Genomic DNA, 20,727 nt, shown 5'->3' with positions numbered 1-20,727 from the left:
GGTAATGGGTTCAGTGCAGATGCCAATGCCTCAGAAAAGAAGCCATTCTGGGTGAAAGGTTTTAACTTTGGAAAGCTGATATGTAGTGTATTCTGGCTGCCTAGGTGTCTTAGGCCTTCAGAAATAAAGGAAAGATTGAAAAGGTTAAAAATAAATCAGTGCTTGAGTGTTACCCCCAGATTCAGGGTTGACCAGTGTAACTTAAGGAACGTGGGAGACATTAAGTCTGAGTTTTATGGATGTGGTAACAAGTCATTAAGGGCCTGATTTAGATCTCAACAGACAAGTTACTCTGTCACAACGTTGACGCATATCCTGCCAGCCGAAATATAAATCCCATTGGATATAATCAGATTTATAATTTGGCGGATCGGATATCCGTCACCGTTGTTTCGGACTGACCTCTCCACAGAGATCTAAAACAGGCCTTAAGTCAAAGTTGTTTTTATGTGGTAGAAACTTGGACTCTGGAATGAAGAATGTTTTTTCATTGTGGTTAAGTCCGAAGCTCATCAGGGCATGGAGCGCTGTTCATGAGTATAGTTTAGGGAAATGGTGCATCAGTTTTGTTGAAGCCATACTACTGATATGACATATAGTGTCAAAGAAGTGAACAAGGTGAAGCTATAAGATTTAATAAATGTCAAGAGTACTGTAGAGAAGCCATAGAGTTTCAGAATTTTAGGGCCCAGGTTACACGTTAGTGAGAGATAGAAAATAAAGAATTCAGTCTTGGGGTACATGAGCAGAATGTTTGCTGCCATCCAGTTTTTAAGGGTGTTTTTAAGTGTATTTAAGCAAGAGCGATAGAGAGCCATTCTTTGTGCATGGAATACCAAGAGCACATGCTTCCATGTGCCTCACACTTGTTTGCTTCTGTACACTTGGAGAACATTTCTGGGTTGATGGTAGCTGTCTGCTCTTCTCTTTCTAAGCCAACTGTGACTCATAAATCAACTTCCTTACCTTTACATGCATACCTCAGTCAAGGCTCTCTTTTTTTAATCTCTCCTTTTTTCCCTCTTCTTTTCCACCCCACATTATATTATGTCCACTCTGTTTTCCTATGCGTTTTTGTAGTTGACACCCACATATTTTTCCACTGGCATGTTTTTAGATTTCAATCTCCTTTTATGCACCACAAACAGCCACCCTGTAAGCAGACAGTGGATGGCACAATTGTCACCTATTCTAAATGCTTCCAGAACCACGCTTATATTTTCCTCCTTTTCAGCACCCATCCCTTTCACTAAATCTATCTACTTTCCTACTTACTCTCTTCCTCTCAAATTGGAAGCCTTTAATACCAACACAACTACTGCAGCACATTTTCAATTGTATAAGCCCATTAGCACAAACAAAACCCACATCAACACATTTGTCTGTAGCAGAATTAACTTTTGATGCAGTCTCCTCCATCCTTTATTACCTCCACTTGACAATGTCATGAGCTCTCTACAATTTACTCAAGCATATCCTCTTTTCAGCATAGCACACCAAATCAACAGGCTCTGCGGCATGAACCAAGCTGTACTCTAGCTCTTAACATTTGTTTTCAAATCAGTAAAGTGTTTAGTTGAAACCTGTCTCAATTACATTCTTTGCTGGCACATACCTGCTCAACGTCTACAATTTCCTAACTGAGAGAGAGACAGGAAACAGTAAAAGAATGGAGTTTCGTCTATGGAATGGTCTATAAAGACTTTCCTCAGGTATGAAATCTAGTTTCAAATTTGTGTGTTGCCCCAAGTGGGATGAGTATCCCCAGACATGGGTCCTGTGCACACTGTGTCACTGAAACCAAGCTATATCTGACTGATGAGCTCTTAGTACGGCAAAAACAGTTGCAGGTTGCTTGTGTACCAATTAGGGAGGACCTGGCCTGGCAATTCAGGGTCAACACAAATCAGTGTTGCATAGGGCTGAGTCCAAACTGAGGTGGCATGGCATACAAAATATTAATGGATTGGGATGAGGCCCGAGTAATTATCAGTGGCTGGGAATAATTCAAGCATGCTATCCATCACCTCTTTTTAATCCTTTAGTTTCAAATTTGAGGCTCTACCCTTTCTTGGAAGGCACTTTCCTTTTAAACATTGATTATTGTTAGAAATGGGATCCCTGGCTGGCCAGGGCTTGCGCCAAAGTCAGTCAGAGACCACCATTCCACATCAGGGCAAGGGAGTTACATGCCAAGATAACCCCTGCTCACCCCCTCGGTAACGTGACACGAGCAGTAAGGCTAAACTCGGAGGCAATGTGAGTTAAGTGTTTGCGCGCGCACCCAGCAACAGCACCCAAGGCCCACCATAAAGGAAACTCCACACAAGGTTATGTATAAAAATAGCCTTTGTATTACACCAAAACACATTAGATAAAAACACACACTTTACAAGGTGCCAACAGGCATGAGCAGAATTTACAGGGGATATGTACAAGACAGGGCCACATGGACCACTGTCAGGAATATGCACTTTTATACTTAGTACTTGGTAGAACTAGCACTTGTAGGAATAATAATTAGCACATAGCACATATAATAATAATCACTGTAGCACAAAATAGAACATAAAGCACACAACCAGTAACCACTGGTAACCGGTAAGTACCACCTACGCAACCCTAACCTCCTTAGGAAAATGTCACACAGGGAACCAGGACCTCACTAGCAACACCTGTACTAGGAGAAAAACAACCACCTAAGTATCACCATACATTTAGGGGTATAGACATAGGAACATTTTACACATGACGCATCCTAACATTCAGAGGTATAGGGAAGGAAAACACATGATGGATAAACATACATTCAGCGGTGTAAGAACAAGGCACATGACGCATCAAAACACATTCAGAGGCGCAGAAATCACATTAGCACAGAACTTACATCAAAGTCCAGGTTGCGCCACTGCGCCAAAACCTAAACGTAGCAGCTGCCCACTAGTTGCTGGGCAGCTGAGGACAGGGACAGAACAGGGCCTAAACGCTGCAGCTGGCACTAAGTGCTGCGCAGCTGAGGAAGGCCAAGAAGGGGTGAAGGAGTGCGACTCACTCCTGAGTCCCAAGAACAAGTCCCTAGAAAGCAAAACCTAAACGGTGCAGCTGCCCACTACTTGCTGGGCAGCTGTGAATCAGCCAAAACTGCGACAGGGCCCTCACTGGCCCTAGGACAAAGACTGAGCCAAAACGTTGGAGCCATCTGGCTCTGGAAAGGCATTTTGCGCATTTTAGAGCCCTCTAGGCTCTGAAACAATAAGGGGGTGTTGTGCCGATGCCTTGTTGTCTCAGGAGTGCCGCGGAGCTTGTAGTATAGTACCCCACTTCACCCCTATCACCCCTCGATGTCAGGTATAACACTGGCATACAAGTGATAATAAGGGGGAAAAGGGGGAAACACAACAAGGAAAGGTAGGGTAAACACAGCAACCTGCAATCTTCACTCGGGTCAGGTTCTTGAACATCAGAACTGTGACTAGAATACAAAATAACAACGTTAATAAAGTTCCCTCCCTATGTCTAGTCTATGGTGATTATGTAAAGGAAAAGAACACAAGAGATATGTGTACCTATAATATGCCAGGTGTCTAGCTGTTCCCCCTTTGTTTAGTAGAAATGATGCACTGGAAACGTGGAATTAAATACTCTGAAAACAAGACGAGGCGATCAATGATTGTAGTCTTTACAACCTTGTAAATGTTAATCTTTGCTAAACTAGAACACACCTCATGACCAGTAACCAATGCCAAAGTGATCCATCTCCAAGTATAACGAGCACCTAGTTAAATTCACAAGGAACGCTCGGTAGGAAAATGAATATCAGGACAAGACTCTGCCCTCTTTAGAGTACAAAACGGAACCACTCTTAGAAGCCAGAACGGGATGCCAAAAGCGCTGAACTCTCTGAACTCAACAAACCGGAAAAGAGCTCTGACATAGGATGCAATGTCAATCCTACAGTCGATATAAATAAAGAAACCAAATAACGAAGGAACAAGCTTGTTCAAACTAAACACAGCAAAATGTCAAAAGGACAAAGAAAAGGATACCGTGAGACCAATAACAGCCTGTACTCACGGCACTGCGGAAACGCCGAAACTAAGACGCCACCACTAACTCCTCGGACGGAACCCCAGTGACCCGGAACGGAACACTGACTCTGGCTAATCCTGGAGGTCTAGGCGGGCCTAAGTATGTTTATCGTCCTTGGTGCGCATGCGCATCGTCAGGGAATGCTCCTTTGCCAACCGCGGTTTTCTCAGTTTTGCCAACCCCGCATCCGAACGTGGAGTGCGCAGAAGTTTGCAGCAAGCAGGCATGACAGGGGGGTGTGGGAGCCTCGTGGGCTCTGGACAGGAATGCTGACAACACTGTGGGAGCGGCCCGCTGCCAGCTGGGGCCGCTCTACCAATAAAAATGCCCCCGAGGTCGTCGGAGCCTCGACAGGCTCGGGAATACACTGTGCCCGGGAGCCTCTTGGGCTTTAACAAATCATGGGGGGCGGGGGAGCTACCTAGCTCCTTGAATAAGAATGCCCCCATCATTGGAGTCCAGCTCGGGGGACTCTTACTAACTGGGGCCCCCAGCACGGCCAAAACTGCACCCCACTCACCGGAACCTGGAGGCGGGGTCTCCTCTTCGGCACTGCTTTCTCTGCGGCAGTAGTGCTTTGCGGGGCTCTCTCAGCACATGAGAGCCCGCCTTCACAATGCGCCCGGCCCGCTTCACCCGGTCCCCCATCTCGGGACCGGGGCTTTTTCCAATGGAGCCCCCAAGGCTCCGGGTCTATCTGCGGCCACTCGGGAGGTGGGGTGGGCTCCCGGCCTCCCCACGCAACACCCGCATCCGTTTCCGGCCACGCGACCGGACAGGCAGGACACAGGCTTCTCCTCCACGCTGGCGGCCCGGGGCTCCCCACGGCTCACGGGAGCCCCGGGCCACGGTGGAACTTGTCATCTTCTCTGAGGCTCGAGGAGGCGGGGTGGGCTCCCGACCTCCTCCAATGAGGCAATGACTTCCGGCCGCACTTCCTGGTGCCGGCGTCACTTCCGTCTGGCAGCCCCGCCCACAAACAGGCGGGCCGCCGAATGCGGCGGCAAATGAGGGGTGGGCACCCTCGGTCGGCAAGTAAAATGTTGAAGCGAGGTGGGCACTCGCTAAGGTGCCCATGACAAAAGGGGTAGCACCCTTAATTAAATAATTAAATAAGCGAGGTGGCACCCGCTCAATTAGGGCACCAAAAGACACTGGCAAAAGGCAGGGTAGGCTCCTGTGATTTAAAATAATTAAATAAGCGGGGCAGGAGTCACGGGGGAATCCCTCCCCAGGGGATTCCCTCACAAAGGGGCCACTAGGCAAAGGGGCACAGCGCTCCCAGGTGCCAGAGGTGCGTAGAAACCCCAGCCCAAAGGGAAAGAACAGCGCAGGAACAGTCCTAGGGCAAGAAAAAGTCTTCCAGTCCCCCAGGCAAGGCAGAGGGGTCCCCAAGAAGTCCTCCAGCAATTCAAGGCATCCAGGGGCTGGGCAGGGCCCAGGGAGGCAAGCCTTCCCCTGGGCCCAAGCAGCAGCACGCCCCTGGTTGATTCCTGTCAGAAACAAGAACATTTTGTAAGGAGACACAGCCCCTTTTTATACAGTGAATTCCTTTGTCTCAGGGTGCAGGGTGGGGGAAAAAACAGTCACAGCTGGTTTCTAAGCACTGTGATGTGCTCCACCACCCTTTCCTTTCACTGGCCAGGCTAGGGACATTAGACGCACCACAGGGGGCGGAGCCAGCATTGTGTGGGGAAAGCCCAGCCCCATTCAAGTCCCAGGTGCACCACTCCCTCACATCACACATGCTAATCTCAACACTCACCACCGGGGCAGACCCATCATGACTCATGGAGCCTGGCACACCAGCCAGCTCCAGCCAATCACAAGCCAGCACATTCACTGCACACACTTCTAGAAGTGGCACTTCCATACTAGACACAATCATGCCGCCTACATCATTGCGCAGCATTTAATCCCACGCATCAGGAACTACCAGGGACACATGCATTCCTATGGGAGGGCAGGCCTATCTCACCACACACACTCAGAGTGCGCACGCACTTTCCACTGGGACACAGTGAAAGTGCGCAGAAACCAAGAATCACCATCCCCAGGTCACATATAAAAAGCAAAAAGTTCAGGGGTGAACCTGCCAGAAGGGCCAAGTCCAACAATTATTATATGATACGTGCATTTGGAAAGCTCTTATTCTTTCAACACTTTGTTTTTTGTGATTATAGATGGTCATGCAAGTAACAATCTGCAGGAATCGTATCAGTTCCTTTGCACTGAAATTGGAGAAATCCAACAAACCTCTTTTCAATATTGCATGAGTTAATTTACAAAATAAATCCTGAATGTTACAGTGCCAGAAAGTATGGTTTTCCATCTATGTATCTCTAAAGTCATGCCATGTTGTTACCACATTTTTATTAGGTGAAAAGAAAGAACACTTATGAAATGTATATTTTTGGATTTACAAAGGAGTACCATGCTGGACTAGCATAATTAAGCCTTACAGTGAAACTCCTCTTTGGCGACTGCCCTGGCAAAGGTCTGATAGTTGTAGAGATTGAACTACTGTTAGACCTGTCAGCCTTAGGGTGGTCTTCCCCAAACATTTTGCATTTACCCTTCTATTTTTCTGAATTCTTTTTTCTGGTCAAAGTATGATATGCACCTTACCACTGTTAACCAAAGTTGCTGTGCTTGTACTCACTGCCTAAAACATGAAATCGGCTAATATGTGACTAGCATATTTAATTTACTAATAATCCCTAGTACAAAGTCATACCATATACTGTAATTAAATGCTGCTATTGTGCCAACCACTTAAGTAGGCCCTTAAAACATGTCCCAGTACTGCCATTGCAGCATGAATGCAGTTTTAACCCTCCAATTCCACCTGGCAAAATAACCCCCTTGCCAAGTCTTAAACTCCCTTTTATTCCATATAAGTCACCCTTAAGGTACGCCCCAGGTATCCCATATTACAGGGTGCATTGCAATTGTAATTGTAATAAAATTCTAATAAAGGTTTGTACATGTACTTTTTTTTAAATACCCTGGTAGTTGAAAACTCACAATTTTCTACCTACAGGCCTACCTTTCCTGTAGGATAAAACATTGGGTTGCATTATTACATTTAATAAGTACTAGCCTTTGATTGGAATCAATTTGAAATTTAATGTTTGGTGTCTATGAAATTATAATTTAAAATCCGCTTTAATGGTAAAGTCAGATTTTAAGTCACAATTTTCAAAATGGCACTTTTATAAAGTTGTACTACAGAAAAAATGGAAGGTCGCACAGCTGAATGTGATTTGAAAAGTTCAAATAAACGCACACTTTTATAAGTTTATGAGGTTTGCAGCCTGGGAGGCGTCTCCTGTCAAAGACGTCCAAAAGTAATGTACGTTGACATTTTCCTGCCCTAGCTATTTTGTGTCTGCAGTATTTTCCTGGGACACATGACTTACTGTAGTTGCCATTTGGACTTTGTTTATTCCTCCAAGACAGCCACATAGTAAAAGAGTTAGGTGTGCCTGGATTGGACATCACTGGCAAAATTGGGGCAGAGCTGGACACAGCTTGATTTACAATTCAATGGGCTGTGCCTTGTCTTCACACACAAAGGGAGTTCTCTAGAAACATCTACTTCAGAGAAGGCACCAAGTATAAAAATAAGAGCCTAAGACCCACTCTTCAGTTCGCTTTCCGGCCATGTGGAAGGACTCTGAGAGAACTACCTGCAGCTGTGGCCTGCTAGGAACTTTAGAGGATTGCTTTACTGCATCTGAAAGGACTGCTCTGCTGCCTGTATCCTGTATTGAACCATCAAAGGCCAACCCTGTTGCTTGAGCCTTGTTCAAATGCTGGTCAACTGCTTTAGCCCTGAACAACTGCTGTTCAACTGCTTGAACCCAGGACTACCAAAGTGACTCCATGGGCTAGTTGGTCGGCCTCCTGATCAGAGCCTCAAGGACAGAAACAACTCCAGCCATCTTGAACTTGCAACCAGACCCAGCCTGAGTGAGTCCCAACCCTCCAAAGGGTGCCTCCCCAGTAGTGAACCCTTGAAAGTGGTTCTAAAGATTTCCAGGTAGCCAAATCCAAAACTTGTGACTTGGAAAATGTTTTGTTTAAATCAGCTCTGACAATTGAAAGGAGACCGGGACTAAACTGCTCATCTATCTGACCAAGGTCCACCACTGGTCCACATAACTTTGCAGTAGCCCCTCCTACTTTCTTTTCTGCAGCAGCAAACTCTATCCAACATTGTGAAGCTCTCGTTGGCTAAGGCTTGAGTCTCGTCCCACTGGAACTTTTTGATTTCCAAAAAATAGATTAAAACTGAACATGGAAATCTTCACCACTGCTTCCTCCAGTGGCTTCCCATCGATGTTGCCTCCTCCCAGGACTACATCTGCAGCCTTGTCCCACTGAACTACCTACTCAAGATATTTTTGGTGAGATTTCTTGTAAGTCTCAAGGTAAGCGCCAACCAAGCCCATCTATTCTTCATCCATTGCACCCAGTCTTGCATGAGTAGATGTGTGTGTTTGGTGCTTTGATCTTTCAGGTGCTAGCATTACCTTATACTTTAGAAATTCTTGACTTTTAGTCTATTGATTAGATTATTGTCATTTTGGTGTCAAATAATTTATAGAGTTTTACTGAATGTTTCAAAATTGGTGTGACCTTTTTTCTTGTGTTGTGTTTTCACTTTATTAGTGTTTGACTGCTGCATAAATACTTTACACATTGCCTTTAAGTTAAGCCTGACTGCTTTTGTGCCGAGCTACCAGAGGGTTAAGCACAAGTTAATTTATTGACTTTAGTGATTCACCCTGGCAGGGATTATGGGTGTTGCTTGAGCAGGGTTACCACCCCACTCAACCCAATTTCTCACAAATATAAATTGTATAACTGTATTCACTTAACATTAAGTCATGTTTATTTTCCAGCATCCCCGTTATTCCAGCTTACTTAAAGCTTTGTATAAGTCAAGGTAAGATTAACAATGTTTTCCTTCCTTTATGGTGTGCTTATGTATTGCAAATAGTTACATATGTATATTTTCTTGATTGTCATGCTATATATTCATGAACAAACATAACATGCACACACAACATTCATTAATTTTTTATGGTCCTGTTAAATAATGACATAACTATAGTTTGCTCTTTATATTTCTTAGTCACATTAATGTATGTGTCATTTTAGTTATCATATATTTAGTCTTAGAATTTTTGAAGGGTTAATGAAAACTCTGTATTTGTTATTTATATAGAGTTTATATAGTTTAGTGAATTGTATGCTATTGATATTTGTGTCATCTTTTTGTACCACAATAGAATTAAAATATTGTTCAAAACCAGAAGCAGGAATGCCTCTTCTCCTCAGTTCTTTCAAGGCCCGGGATGGGGGTCTGGCGGGCATTGCGCAGGCCAGCAGGGACACTTTTCATCCTAGTTGCCCTTCCCGGAAGAAACCACTACTAAGACTCTTTGTGTTGCCTTAACGTGCAAACATTCTGCGGGAGATAGAATCCAGTTTATTTCCTTTCTGATAGGCTATCCATCCTGTTAGACAGATGGGTTATTCATTTTATCATAATGTTTATGCCATATCCTTTCTCTTTCTTCCACCACCCCCCCCCCACCCACTGCATCAACTTCAGAGAAGTACCTCTCTATTTTGCTGCCGGAGGAGTGAATGTTGTTCTCCAAAGGTACTATAAAGAGGGTTCTGGGTGTGGAAAGAGGAGAGGGTTGGTGCTCTTGTTATTCCTTTCACCCAAAAAAGGACATCCCCCTTCATTCTGTATTGGACATTTGACCTCATAATGCCTTGCTGTGGAACAACCAATTAAAAATTCTTGTCTTGGCCACTCTTGACTTAGGAGACTGAATGGTGTCGTTGGGCCTCCAAAATGCACATTTTCAAATACCATTCTTACAGTCCCTCGAGCATTACCTTAGCTCAAGGTCAACTAGGAACATTTTCATTTTGCAGTGCTTCCCTATGTCCTCACTAGTTCCCCTGGGGCTTTAAAAAAGTGATGAAAGTGATTGCTGTACGCGTTTGGAGGAAGGGGAGTCCATTATTTCCCTACCTTAATGACTGGCTATTGAAGAGGGGCTCCCCACACTCAGTTGCATACAACCTTCGGATGACTACAAAACTCTTGACATCATTTGGGTTCACATTTAAAGAGTCAAAGTCAAATTGGCCCATTCTGAAAGGTGATTCTGAGATATTCAGGCTATGATCTCAATGTTTCAGCCTCAGTCCTAGATCTCGGTGAGAACAGCTCTGAGGCTTCTTGGCCTCTTAGCCGCCTTCATTTTCCCGGTCAATCAACCCAGGTGGCTCATGTGGCCTCTGCAATAGAATCTGAAGTCTCAGTGAGCGCAGCACCAAGGAACTCAGATTTTAGAAGTGATGGTTCACGATCTGCAGCATTGGCTGTGCAAGTACAATTGGCCCAGCAGCGGGATCCTCTCTCTTCCCCATCAAGAGCTGACAGTGGTGAGAGATGTGCTTCTATTGGGTAGGGGACGTGTAATAAACATATAACAGCACACAGATATAGATGAGGAAATGTCTTTATTCACTACAGTCTTTCAGCTCTCCAGAAGTCAACTGACAAGTATTTTTTGGTAGAGTCAAAGCACAACATTTCACAAGGAACTTTAACTATGTAATATGAGTAAGTAAGAACTTTATTGTTGGTTAATTAAACCCCTTACAATATAAAACACGTGCAGCATATTCTTAAAAAAAACACTATATAAAATTACAGAATGATACAAAATTAACGTTTTACTTTAAACTCTGCAGAGCTTCTTGGCAGGTAGTGATTGACTCGGGTACCAAGTTGGGGTCAGCAGATTGTTGGTAGTGGGGAAGCAATTGCTTGACCCAGGGATGGAGTGCCGTGCTGCCGTAATGACGAGTGGTTCGGTGCGCCGATGACTTACAGCAGTTTTTGTGCCTTGGTGACAAGTTTTGTTAACCCGATATTCAGCTTTGTGTTGTCCGGGTTTAAGGCTGCTATTACGGCTTGGCGTCATGAGCGAATACCGAGCATAAACTATTCTTCTCGCAATAGAATTCATCTGATGGTGAGCGGTGTGGGACATAGACAAACTATGTGTTCAATTCCTTCAGTATGGTAGCCGCACAGCCTACATTGGGTGTGTTTATCTGGTCTGCGTCATTCTGGAAGGTTCTTCAAAAAAGGCCGTTCACCCATCCTTAAAGCCAGGAACTTTCTTTTCCAATAAAGTGCGAACGTGCTTGATAAATAGAGGGGTACAACTCCTGGTTTAAAATTTGTAATCACTGCCCTGGCATGTTTCCTTTTTGACAATATTGCCCTATCCGAGTAAAAGGACCACAGCCTGACGCTCTTCTTGATGACTGCTTTCAATAACGACTGGGAGGGATTTGTTCCCCAGAATTCCTTGACACTGAGTAGTTGTAAACTATGATTCAAGTGAAGCCGATAGTTGGCATGGCGCAGCCTATTGCAAAACTTTATAACTGCGCAAGCCTCTACACCGTGATGGTCAAATAGACCTAGTTCGAGGCGAACTTGTGTTGGCGATGCTGACTTTGGCAGATGAAAAGCACATTTAAAAATGTTGATTATTAGTTTGTTTAAAAGAGTATTTGTGGTACCCTTCGTGATCTCATGGCCAATATTCAATGTGTTAGTTATCTTGGTCTTCATCACTTTCAACATGGGAATTAAACTGGGGCCAATCAACTTTTTAGACAGTTTTGTGGCGGCAACCTCTAAAGCCAAGACTTTAGTCTTCAGTGCTTCTTTCTGTTTGACAAATGAGCTTCTGGTGTCAAGAAATATTCCCAGGTATTTGTAGTGAGGTGTTGACTCGATTTTTACTTTGTTAAAGTGCCACCCTCTACGCGCCTTCTTTAGCTTCCCAAAAGGAAATTGTTAGCTCTAAGAAGTTGCTTGTAGTATGAGGGAGCAGTTCATCAAGTAGCCTCTGTAGGCCCACTTTCGTATGGCTGAGCAGCACCAGATCGTCAGCGTATAGGAGGTTACTGATACTTACTCTGTCTAATTGGGGAGGGTGGCAGTTAACACTGTCAAGTATTTGCGAAAGATCCGATATAAACAGATTAAAAAGGAGTGGAGCCAGCACGCAACCTTGTTTTACTCCTCTACTCTTCTCGGTCTTCCTAGAGACATGGGAGCCTTCACCCAGCTTTTTTCTAATCCATGTTTCAGAATGGAGTTAAGCTATTGCGAGTAGCAGAGACCGGTGTACGCCTCAGGAATTTTTGCCACAATAAGCCTCGGGGTACTCGGTCGAAGGGCGCTTTAAAATCTACGAAACAGCAGTGCAGTTGGGTTTGTTGGACTGACGCTTTCTCTATAAAAACAGATAGGGTTAGTAGATTGGTTTTGTACCAGAGTCGGCCACAAAACCCATCTGATTGAAGGGAAAGCGCTTTGTTTTGTTGGCCCAGGCTAGCAGCTCTTCTAACAAAATGCTGGCATAGTTTTTAGACTCGACATCTAAGAGTGCTATCATTCGATATTTACTGGTGTCATTTCTCTTCCAGCTCTTATATATGGGATGAATGATGGCACCTCTCCAGGACTCGGGAACAATGTTGTTTAAACTGAAGTAAGAAAACAGGAGAGTCAGATGGACTGAGCAGAATTTTGCTTCCGACTTAAACAAGGCCTGGGGAAGACCATTTGGCCCGGATGCACCATCAGCTCTAGCTTTCTGTATTAAACGTAGAATCTTATGTTTTAGTTCTTCCGGTGTCACTGCTGTGTCTGAGGGTGGATCTATGTTGTCCCCACACACCACATTTACAGGTTCTTCGAGAGTACTAATGGCTGAGACGCTGGGACCCAGCCATGTTGGCTTCGTAGCCTCCGGGGAAAGTACTTTTATGTTGGCTATGCTAGAGAATTTGGGACAGTCAATTTTATTGTTGTTACTCTTAAAATGAGATGAGAAAAAGTAGGACCATTTATCAGCACTGATGTTTGCACTGCCATAGCCACTTCCACCTCGCTGGCCCCAGTTTACAAGAGACCAGAATTGCTTTGAGTTTCGTTTCTTACTTTCGTAGAGGAGCATAAGCCAGAATTGATCCTAGGCCGCTTATTTTTCTCTGCGGACTGCGAACGTGAAGGCAGCTTGGGATTGCTCGTAGTTGTTAAAATTGGTTTTATTACCAGGGCTCTTCCTGTGTTCCTGAAGGCAACGATTTCTCAGTAGCTTTAGTTTTTTTAATGCTGGTGAAATGTGTGGTAAAGATATGTACTGCTCAGTGCTCCTCTTAAGTGGAACTGCTTCTAGTAGTTGGTTTGAAAAAGTAGGCCAGCTGCTAGTAGGAGAGGAATCAATATCTGATAGTTGGCTTAACAATGTTCTACATTTTTCCATCAAGAGGGGTGCCGCATCGTCTGACCATTTCATTTGTTTTATATTCTCCATGTGGCAACCTACATGGGTGTAGGCGAGCTCCTGGCGACGCGGGGTATTGGCAAGAGTTGTTATTATTTGAGGTTGATGATCACTCTCACCTTGTGGTGCAATATGATAACTCTCAATCAAAGGGAAAATGTCCATTCTCCCTAGGGAAAAGTCCAGAAAGGAGAAGATTCGGCCGTTGTATTGTGTCCAAGCTGGAGGAGTATCCATATGGAAACGTCCATTCAATACGGTATAACCTACGCTGCCTTGCTGAATGACTGCATACTCGCCCAATTTTGATGGTCTGTTTCCTATGGGAATTTACTGTGTGGCAAGATGTGATGGAACCATTGAGGGGGCGATCTCTGGTTCCTCAGAGGAGTAGCAGTGAAGGTTGGTGTTAAAATGTCCTTTCATTATACTTGGTATACTACCATGCTCGTTGAACAGGTTGCAAGCAGTGTTGGGTAGACAATCCAGTTTAGATTTTTCTAAGTGGTGCGTGGGACTATGTAAACATTCAGAAGAAGCAACTGGCTATCTGTTTGTTGACTGCCCAGAAGGATTCCAGTGAGCCAGTTTTCCGCAGATTTTAGCTGCTTCGTAGGCTGGGATAGTTTGGTTTACACATAGATCGGCAGGCCGCCACTCGGCCTGCCAAACTTGAACTGTCTAGTTGCAAAGGACGCTAATTCATGGCAGCCTTCAATGAGAATACTATCTACTGCTCAGGTTTCCTGCAGTAGAATAATATCATGTCCCTTTAAAAACTATGGGTGGCTGCTGATTGGATTTTGTGACCAAGCCCATTGATGTTCCAGGAACATATTGATAGACCGGGGTTGGGGGTATTTCAGTCTTTCTGGCTTTTTACTAGGGGCACTGGGAGCCATGACCAGTCAGCCTTTTTGGGGTTTTGCTGGTTTGTTGTGTGCTCCTGGGTTGCTGTGGGCGAGGGACTTCTTGCTGACGTTAATACTGAGAAGGGGACAGTGATATCACTTAGAGCCTGGGTCTGATTATTCTCCAGTATTAATGGATCACAGGGGGCCCTGAACATTGACATTGTTATGCCCCAGTTTTTGAATTGTTCCGTTTTTGACTGGACCAATTCTCGAATTGCTGAGGACCCGAGTGTTAATTCAGTCGTTTCGCCCGCTTTGGTTCCTGATGATGGGATAAATATAATGGCAATTATGTTGTTGGACTGCAAGTTGCACAAGTCCGGGAATGATTTACAAAGACTTAATATGTTCCCTTGATTTAGGATGTCATGGGGGCCTCCTGAGACATACTCTGGGGTTAGCAGTAGTGTGGTGCCTGAGTTGATTGTAGGCTGTGTGGGAGCCATAAAAGGCTTTATTTTCTTTGGATTTTCAAAAGAAACCTGCTTGGTCGTACATGTAACTGCAGACGAAGAAGAAGACGGATCACAATATTTAATAGTTGGGGATAAAGCAAAGAGTCTTTTGCTCGTGGACGCCAGCGGTTGTTCACTTGACTAGATTGAAAGATTCAGGTAAACCGGTTCTTTGACTGTGCATTGCAGAGCGTAGTGGTGGTTACCCACCTCTGTTGATGGACAATACGGGTGGGTGTCGAAGGGCAGCGTCAAGGGAGTTTTTGTTCCCATTTGCACTGTAAATGGAGCAGGTGCAGCTATTGAAGGTTTACTGGATCTAGGTATTACTCGCGTGAAATACTGTGAGTGGGGCTGTCGATCTTGGAGAGGCCCCACTTCTTGAGTGTCTGGTTTTGAAGGATCACTCTGGGGAGTCGGGACTTGTGCTGCTGAACTCAGGACTGAATTTGCTCCGGAAGTGGGCGACTGTACTCGTGTTTGGTCAAAATTGATAGTGACGAGACTGCTAGCATTTGGGATTTTGGTTTCGAGTGCGTGTTTGTTCCGACTCTTCCGTACTCTTTTTTTTTTGCATTTTGACAACCTGTGTGTGTGTGTTGTTGAGCTAATTTGGTGGGGTTTACTTTACTATCTTCAAACTCTGTACAATGCAGAGAAGTGGGTGGAGATTAGCCTTCCATGGCAGTGAGTCCCTTGACTGAGTTGGAAGCTGGTGGCAGGGAGTCTGATGACCCTGTTGGTGGTAGCTTCTTGATTTCTGTTAGCATTGAGGAAAGAAATTGTGGTAGGGATGATAAAGAATCGATAATTGGGGAACAGCAACATACCGACTGAACCAATTGGGCTTAGGATTGGGCTTTAGTTATGAGCAGATTGAGTGCCTCAAGTTTTTGGTCTATTCCTACAGTGTAAACTGCTAACGTGTTCAGAAGGTGCACCTGCAGGTCAATCTTGTCTGAGTGATAAGCTAAGGCAGCTGCGGAGGTTTGGAGAGTTTGTAGTAACTGGGAACAGAGATTATTGAGGTCAATTGATGATGGGGTAGCCTGAGCAGCGGGTTTTTGGGGTTCATTTGAAAAAAATTAGCAATCTAGTGGGGACAGAATTACGTTCTCTGCCAGACCTATGGAATTACCCATTTGTTTGCCTTTATTGACCTTTTCTAGTAAACTTTCAGGAATGGGGTTATTGGATAGAGGACGGAGATGAGATACAACTTGGGGGATCTGAACACTAACACTCGTTCTTTGGCTCTCAAGTAAAGTTGCGGTTGGAAATTTTGATGCTGATGGCAAAAACTGACTTGGGTTCTGAGTAGGCTGAGCAGTTGGTGAAGTGACATCTTTGAAAATGGGGACTTGGGAAAGGACCTGTTCTATTTCAGCTGGCTGTTGGTCCAAGAAGGGCTGTCTTGATGTTTGAGAAAGTCGGCTGTCTTCAGGGGCATCAGGAGAGTTTGTGTTGTGAGAGTCCATCGTTACTGTAGAACATAGTAGCGGATAACTTTTGCCTTCATTGGCAGCCGCGTGGATCATGGCTCGATCAGAATTTGATTCGGAGTGGCAACTTTTTTTGCGGGGGGCATGAGACAGTTCTGCTGAACTGAGGTATTTCATCGAGGACGCCGATGGTGCTAGGCTCCTAAAATAGTCCCTTAAAGAGAGTTGTTTAATTATTGGGTTTGGAGCGGCTATTATATCCAATTTTGGTGCCTCGTTTTTCAGATGTTCCTGTGCTTTGGCCATCCCCCCTGCGGTGGGATATGGTGAGTGGGTTTTGGCAAATTTTTCTTGTGCTGAAGACTGCCCGAGTTAGAGTTTGTATCCTAGGTTGGGATCAAAACCTGTATGTAGGTTCGCGGGAGATTGTGGTTGTGGTTGCTCAAGGGATATAGCCAATACTTCCGGGCTATTGAGTGAGGCCTTCACTTTTGCGTTTTCTTTATTTGCAGACTTTGTTGTTGCTTTTCTCACCTGCCCCGATTTCATGCTTGAAAAGCTCTTGCTGGAGGTGGGTTCAGCCGGCTTCCTGAGGGTTCAGCTCTAAAGAGGGTAGGTGGAGCAAATTGGAGGAGCTGAGGTAATTGGAGTCTGTTTACATCAGTAAAACAAAAAAGAGAATAGCTCCGATGGTTGTCACAAGGTTGTAGGCTGTGTGGCTGTAAGCTGTTAGGCGGCTGAATTGACTGAAACGGCTGAGGTAGATTCAAGGTGTGGCAAGCAGTGCTCACAAGGCAATTGCAGGCTACAGGCTGCACCTGATTCAACAGGCCACCACTGCAGATTGCCAGGGGCACTCACTTGATGCGGCTGCCCTCTGAAGGGCAGCCGCACTTGCCCTTTTCAATTGTCTGCTGGGGTGACGCTAGTGCTGCAGACCGTAGCCTCTAACAGCTAGGTGATTTTTGGGGGGAGGGGCGGAACAGTGCTGAACAGAGCGGGCAGCAGGGGAGTGAAGGTAGGGAGGCTAGGGCGGGGAGGTGATCAACTACTACCGAGGCACTCAGGGCCAAGCCCAAGCCCCAAGCCTGCTACCAACAGCCTCACCACTTTTCTCCAGCCGTATCACTCCCTGCTGTGTTCTCCTTCTGCCCTGCCACCAGTTGCCAGGGTGCCGGTCGACCCTGCTCTACTCTGCTGTCTGGATTCTCGTTCGCTGGCTAACCGGCTTTCAGCTCGCACTCTGTTCGCTCCACAAAACGACCGTCATGTGACCGGAAGCAAAAACTATGTAATATAAGATCGAGAATAAATACCACAATATCTCCCGTCCATCAAAGAAAAAGAATACCAATATCTTATAATTAATTAAATACTTAAACATTCAAAAACAAACATCACAAACATCACAAACTCGTAAATGAAATAAATAAATTATTATCCTGCAAAAAGAAAGCATAGCATTATTGTGCCAAAACATTAAATACCCAATTTATATCTTAAAGAATAAGAGTAATCAACCCCAACCCAAACTATAAGGAATCTTTCGAATGCTTTCACTAGTGTGCAGACCCACCGTGGTCGAGATAGCATCTTTTAAACCTGACACTCCATTTTATCTAACACAGGCATTGACACCTGGACACAATATGTAAACCTTCAGATCTTTACAAACTGTGGACACATTCCACCATTCCTTCCCTTGTACTCTGACAACATTCCCACTAATAGCAGCATCCACCGGTACAGGAGGACCAAATATATAATGAGTCTTGGGTACTTTTGTAGGATATTTAATTCTGACTGAGTCCCCCACTTTTACTTTAGATACAACATTTCTCACACTGTGTTTAACATCAAAACGTCCTGTGAATTATTTCAATATTCCTCTACCTATGGTGTACATTCTGTTTCTAGGTCTTTCTCATGATTTATAAACAAACATACTCCTTCATCCAAACTGGGCACATTTGGAAAGAAGCAACCCCTCTCAATATCTCAAAGGGAACTTACCTGTATTACCATTGGGTGTGGGATGATATGCCCTCAACATGCTCTCAAACACTTGCACCACATCTATTCTGCTGCTTAGTGGTCTTCGGAAAGATTCAACAAAAGGATGGCTCATCCATTCTACACAACCATTAGCTTGAGGTTGGTAAAAGGCAATTCTGTGATGAAAGACTCTTTTGAAAATTCACCCATTCCTTTTAATACAAATTGAACTCCATTGTCAGAAACTATTTCTCTGGAAAACCCTCCCTAAGAAATACTCTCTGGGAAAAGTTTATGATTCCCTTAGTATTGAGATCAACCCTGAATTCCACTTCACCACCATTTGCTATAGCAATTGGGTAAAACAGCAAATTTCTACCTCCCAGGCAACATGTGGAACAATTCTACCAAATCAACATTTAAATTAATGCACAGACCATCCAGTAAATCCATTGGCTGGAAAGAAAGGGCATACGTCTTCATGGTGGTTTTGTCACAGGTCAAGCAAATCACACAACTTTTTACAACTTCAGTATTTTCGGTATTCATAGATGGCCACCAGAACACATTACAAATTCTTCTTTTAATGACAGTTTGGCCCAAATGCCCTATATCTCCCAAATCAATGAACCATAATTTCAAACCAATCTGTGGAATAAATTTACCACCACCCATTAGCATGTTGTTTTTTTCCAGGATGATTCATCTGAAATTCTAGAATATCACATGGAAGTTGCTTTTCATTAGGCCTACTATCAACTATGTAATTGAATACAACACTTAGGACCTCATCCTTTCTCAACTAAGGAGAACATTCTTCTTCTGTACATCCTCCCAACAGACAACCGTCTTTGGCAGCTATTACTCTTCCTTTTGACCCAAATTAACATAATTTTTAACTATATCTGGTAGTGGATATCTTGACAAGAAATCTGCCCTGGTGTTGTTACCACCCAATAAATATTTAAAATTGTACTGAAATAATGTTGAACTTGATCTGGCAATGCTATGTGTGTTATGTTCAATAACATTCCCTCTAAGTATATACATACGAGGTTTATGATCTATCAACAATAGAAAAGGCCTGCCTCATAAACAAAATCTCTTAAATCTTCAAATTGCCCAGCAACGCATAAACAGCCCTCTCTTTCTATCACAGAATGACTATTCTTACTAGGAAGTAAAACAGTAGAAGCAAAACAAAGTGTACACTCTTGATTACCGCACATTTAAGTTGTCATTCCCTCAAATCACACAAACTAGAATCAACAGATACAATGAACTATTTGGTGGGATCAAACAGGGAAAGTACTTTTTGTGAACTTTTTTTTTAGTTAAATTCCTCTTCGCACAATTGACTCCATCCAAAAGTTGTTGTTTCTTTAACAAACATCTCAAACATTTACTTTTTGCAGCAAAATTGTTGACAAACTTTGAGTGGAATTCACAAACTCTTCAATGACAATGCTACTTGTTCTTTGTGAATGAGACTGGATGTCTTTACAATAGCTTCAACTAATCCTGCATGTTGCTAAAAACCATCCTGAGAACTAACATGCCCTAAATATTCTCAGGAGTTTTTAGCAAAAAAGCATTTTTCTCTATTGGCTACAATTTCTGCATCATTCAACCGGGCCAAAACTTCCTTCAAAATGTCATAATGTTTAAATGTATCTTTACCTGCTACTAAGATGTCATCCTGGAAAGCCAACATTCATTAGATACCCTCAAGTACGTTCTCCATTATTCTTTGAACGGTCACGCCAGCTGATCCCCATCTAAAAGGCATTCTCGTGAATTGAAACATGCCCACTGGAGCGACAAAAGCTGTAAGATGTTTGGGTGTGGGATCTAACTCTACTTCTTGATACACTGAAGCCAAATTAAAATATTTAACACAGGCTAATGAAATGACCAAGTCATCAACCCTTGGAAGAGGATGAGAATCAATCAAAATCTCATTGTTTAAGCTGCATAAATCGATACATACCACAAATATTCATTTTTTTCCAACCACAATCAACAGAGATAACCACAAATATAATTCAATAAGTTCAATAACCACTCTCTCACACATATGTCGCAAAACTGTGGAACTCCCTGCCCCTCAACATCAAAACAGTCCCACGCTCATCATCTTCAGGAAACAAGTGAAGACATGGCTGTTCTCACAGTAACTACACCGCAGTCACCCCTGGGTAATTGCAGCGCTTTAAAAATTGCAAAAATAAATAAATAAATAAATATGTCTAAGCTCATCCACCAAATCCTCTTACACTAAACCTAGCATTTTTCAATTTGTGTTTGACATGGTGTGACTCCTTCTTTAATCTTAATCTTGTGCTCAAAACCATTGATATGCCCAAACTGTCCAGAAAACATTCTTAAAAGCATCAATCCAATATTATTTTTTCACAGTCAT

General features: G+C 43.8%; 1 protein-coding gene across 1 annotated transcript in view; it reads left to right on the top strand.

Annotated features, from left to right (window-relative positions):
- The window catches only part of LOC144800392 (vitamin D3 hydroxylase-associated protein-like), a 726,480-nt gene that overhangs the window by 589,295 nt on the left and 116,458 nt on the right, over positions 1-20,727 (top strand). The window contains exon 11 of the mRNA XM_078671678.1: positions 9,000-9,043. Coding sequence (XP_078527804.1) covers positions 9,000-9,043 — 44 coding nt within the window. The remainder of the gene's footprint in view (positions 1-8,999; positions 9,044-20,727) is intronic.

The sequence above is a fragment of the Lissotriton helveticus genome, chromosome 1_2, assembly GCF_964261635.1.
Source record: "Lissotriton helveticus chromosome 1_2, aLisHel1.1, whole genome shotgun sequence".
NCBI classification, from domain to species: domain Eukaryota; kingdom Metazoa; phylum Chordata; class Amphibia; order Caudata; family Salamandridae; genus Lissotriton; species Lissotriton helveticus.
This window is presented reverse-complemented; position numbering and strand designations above follow the sequence as displayed.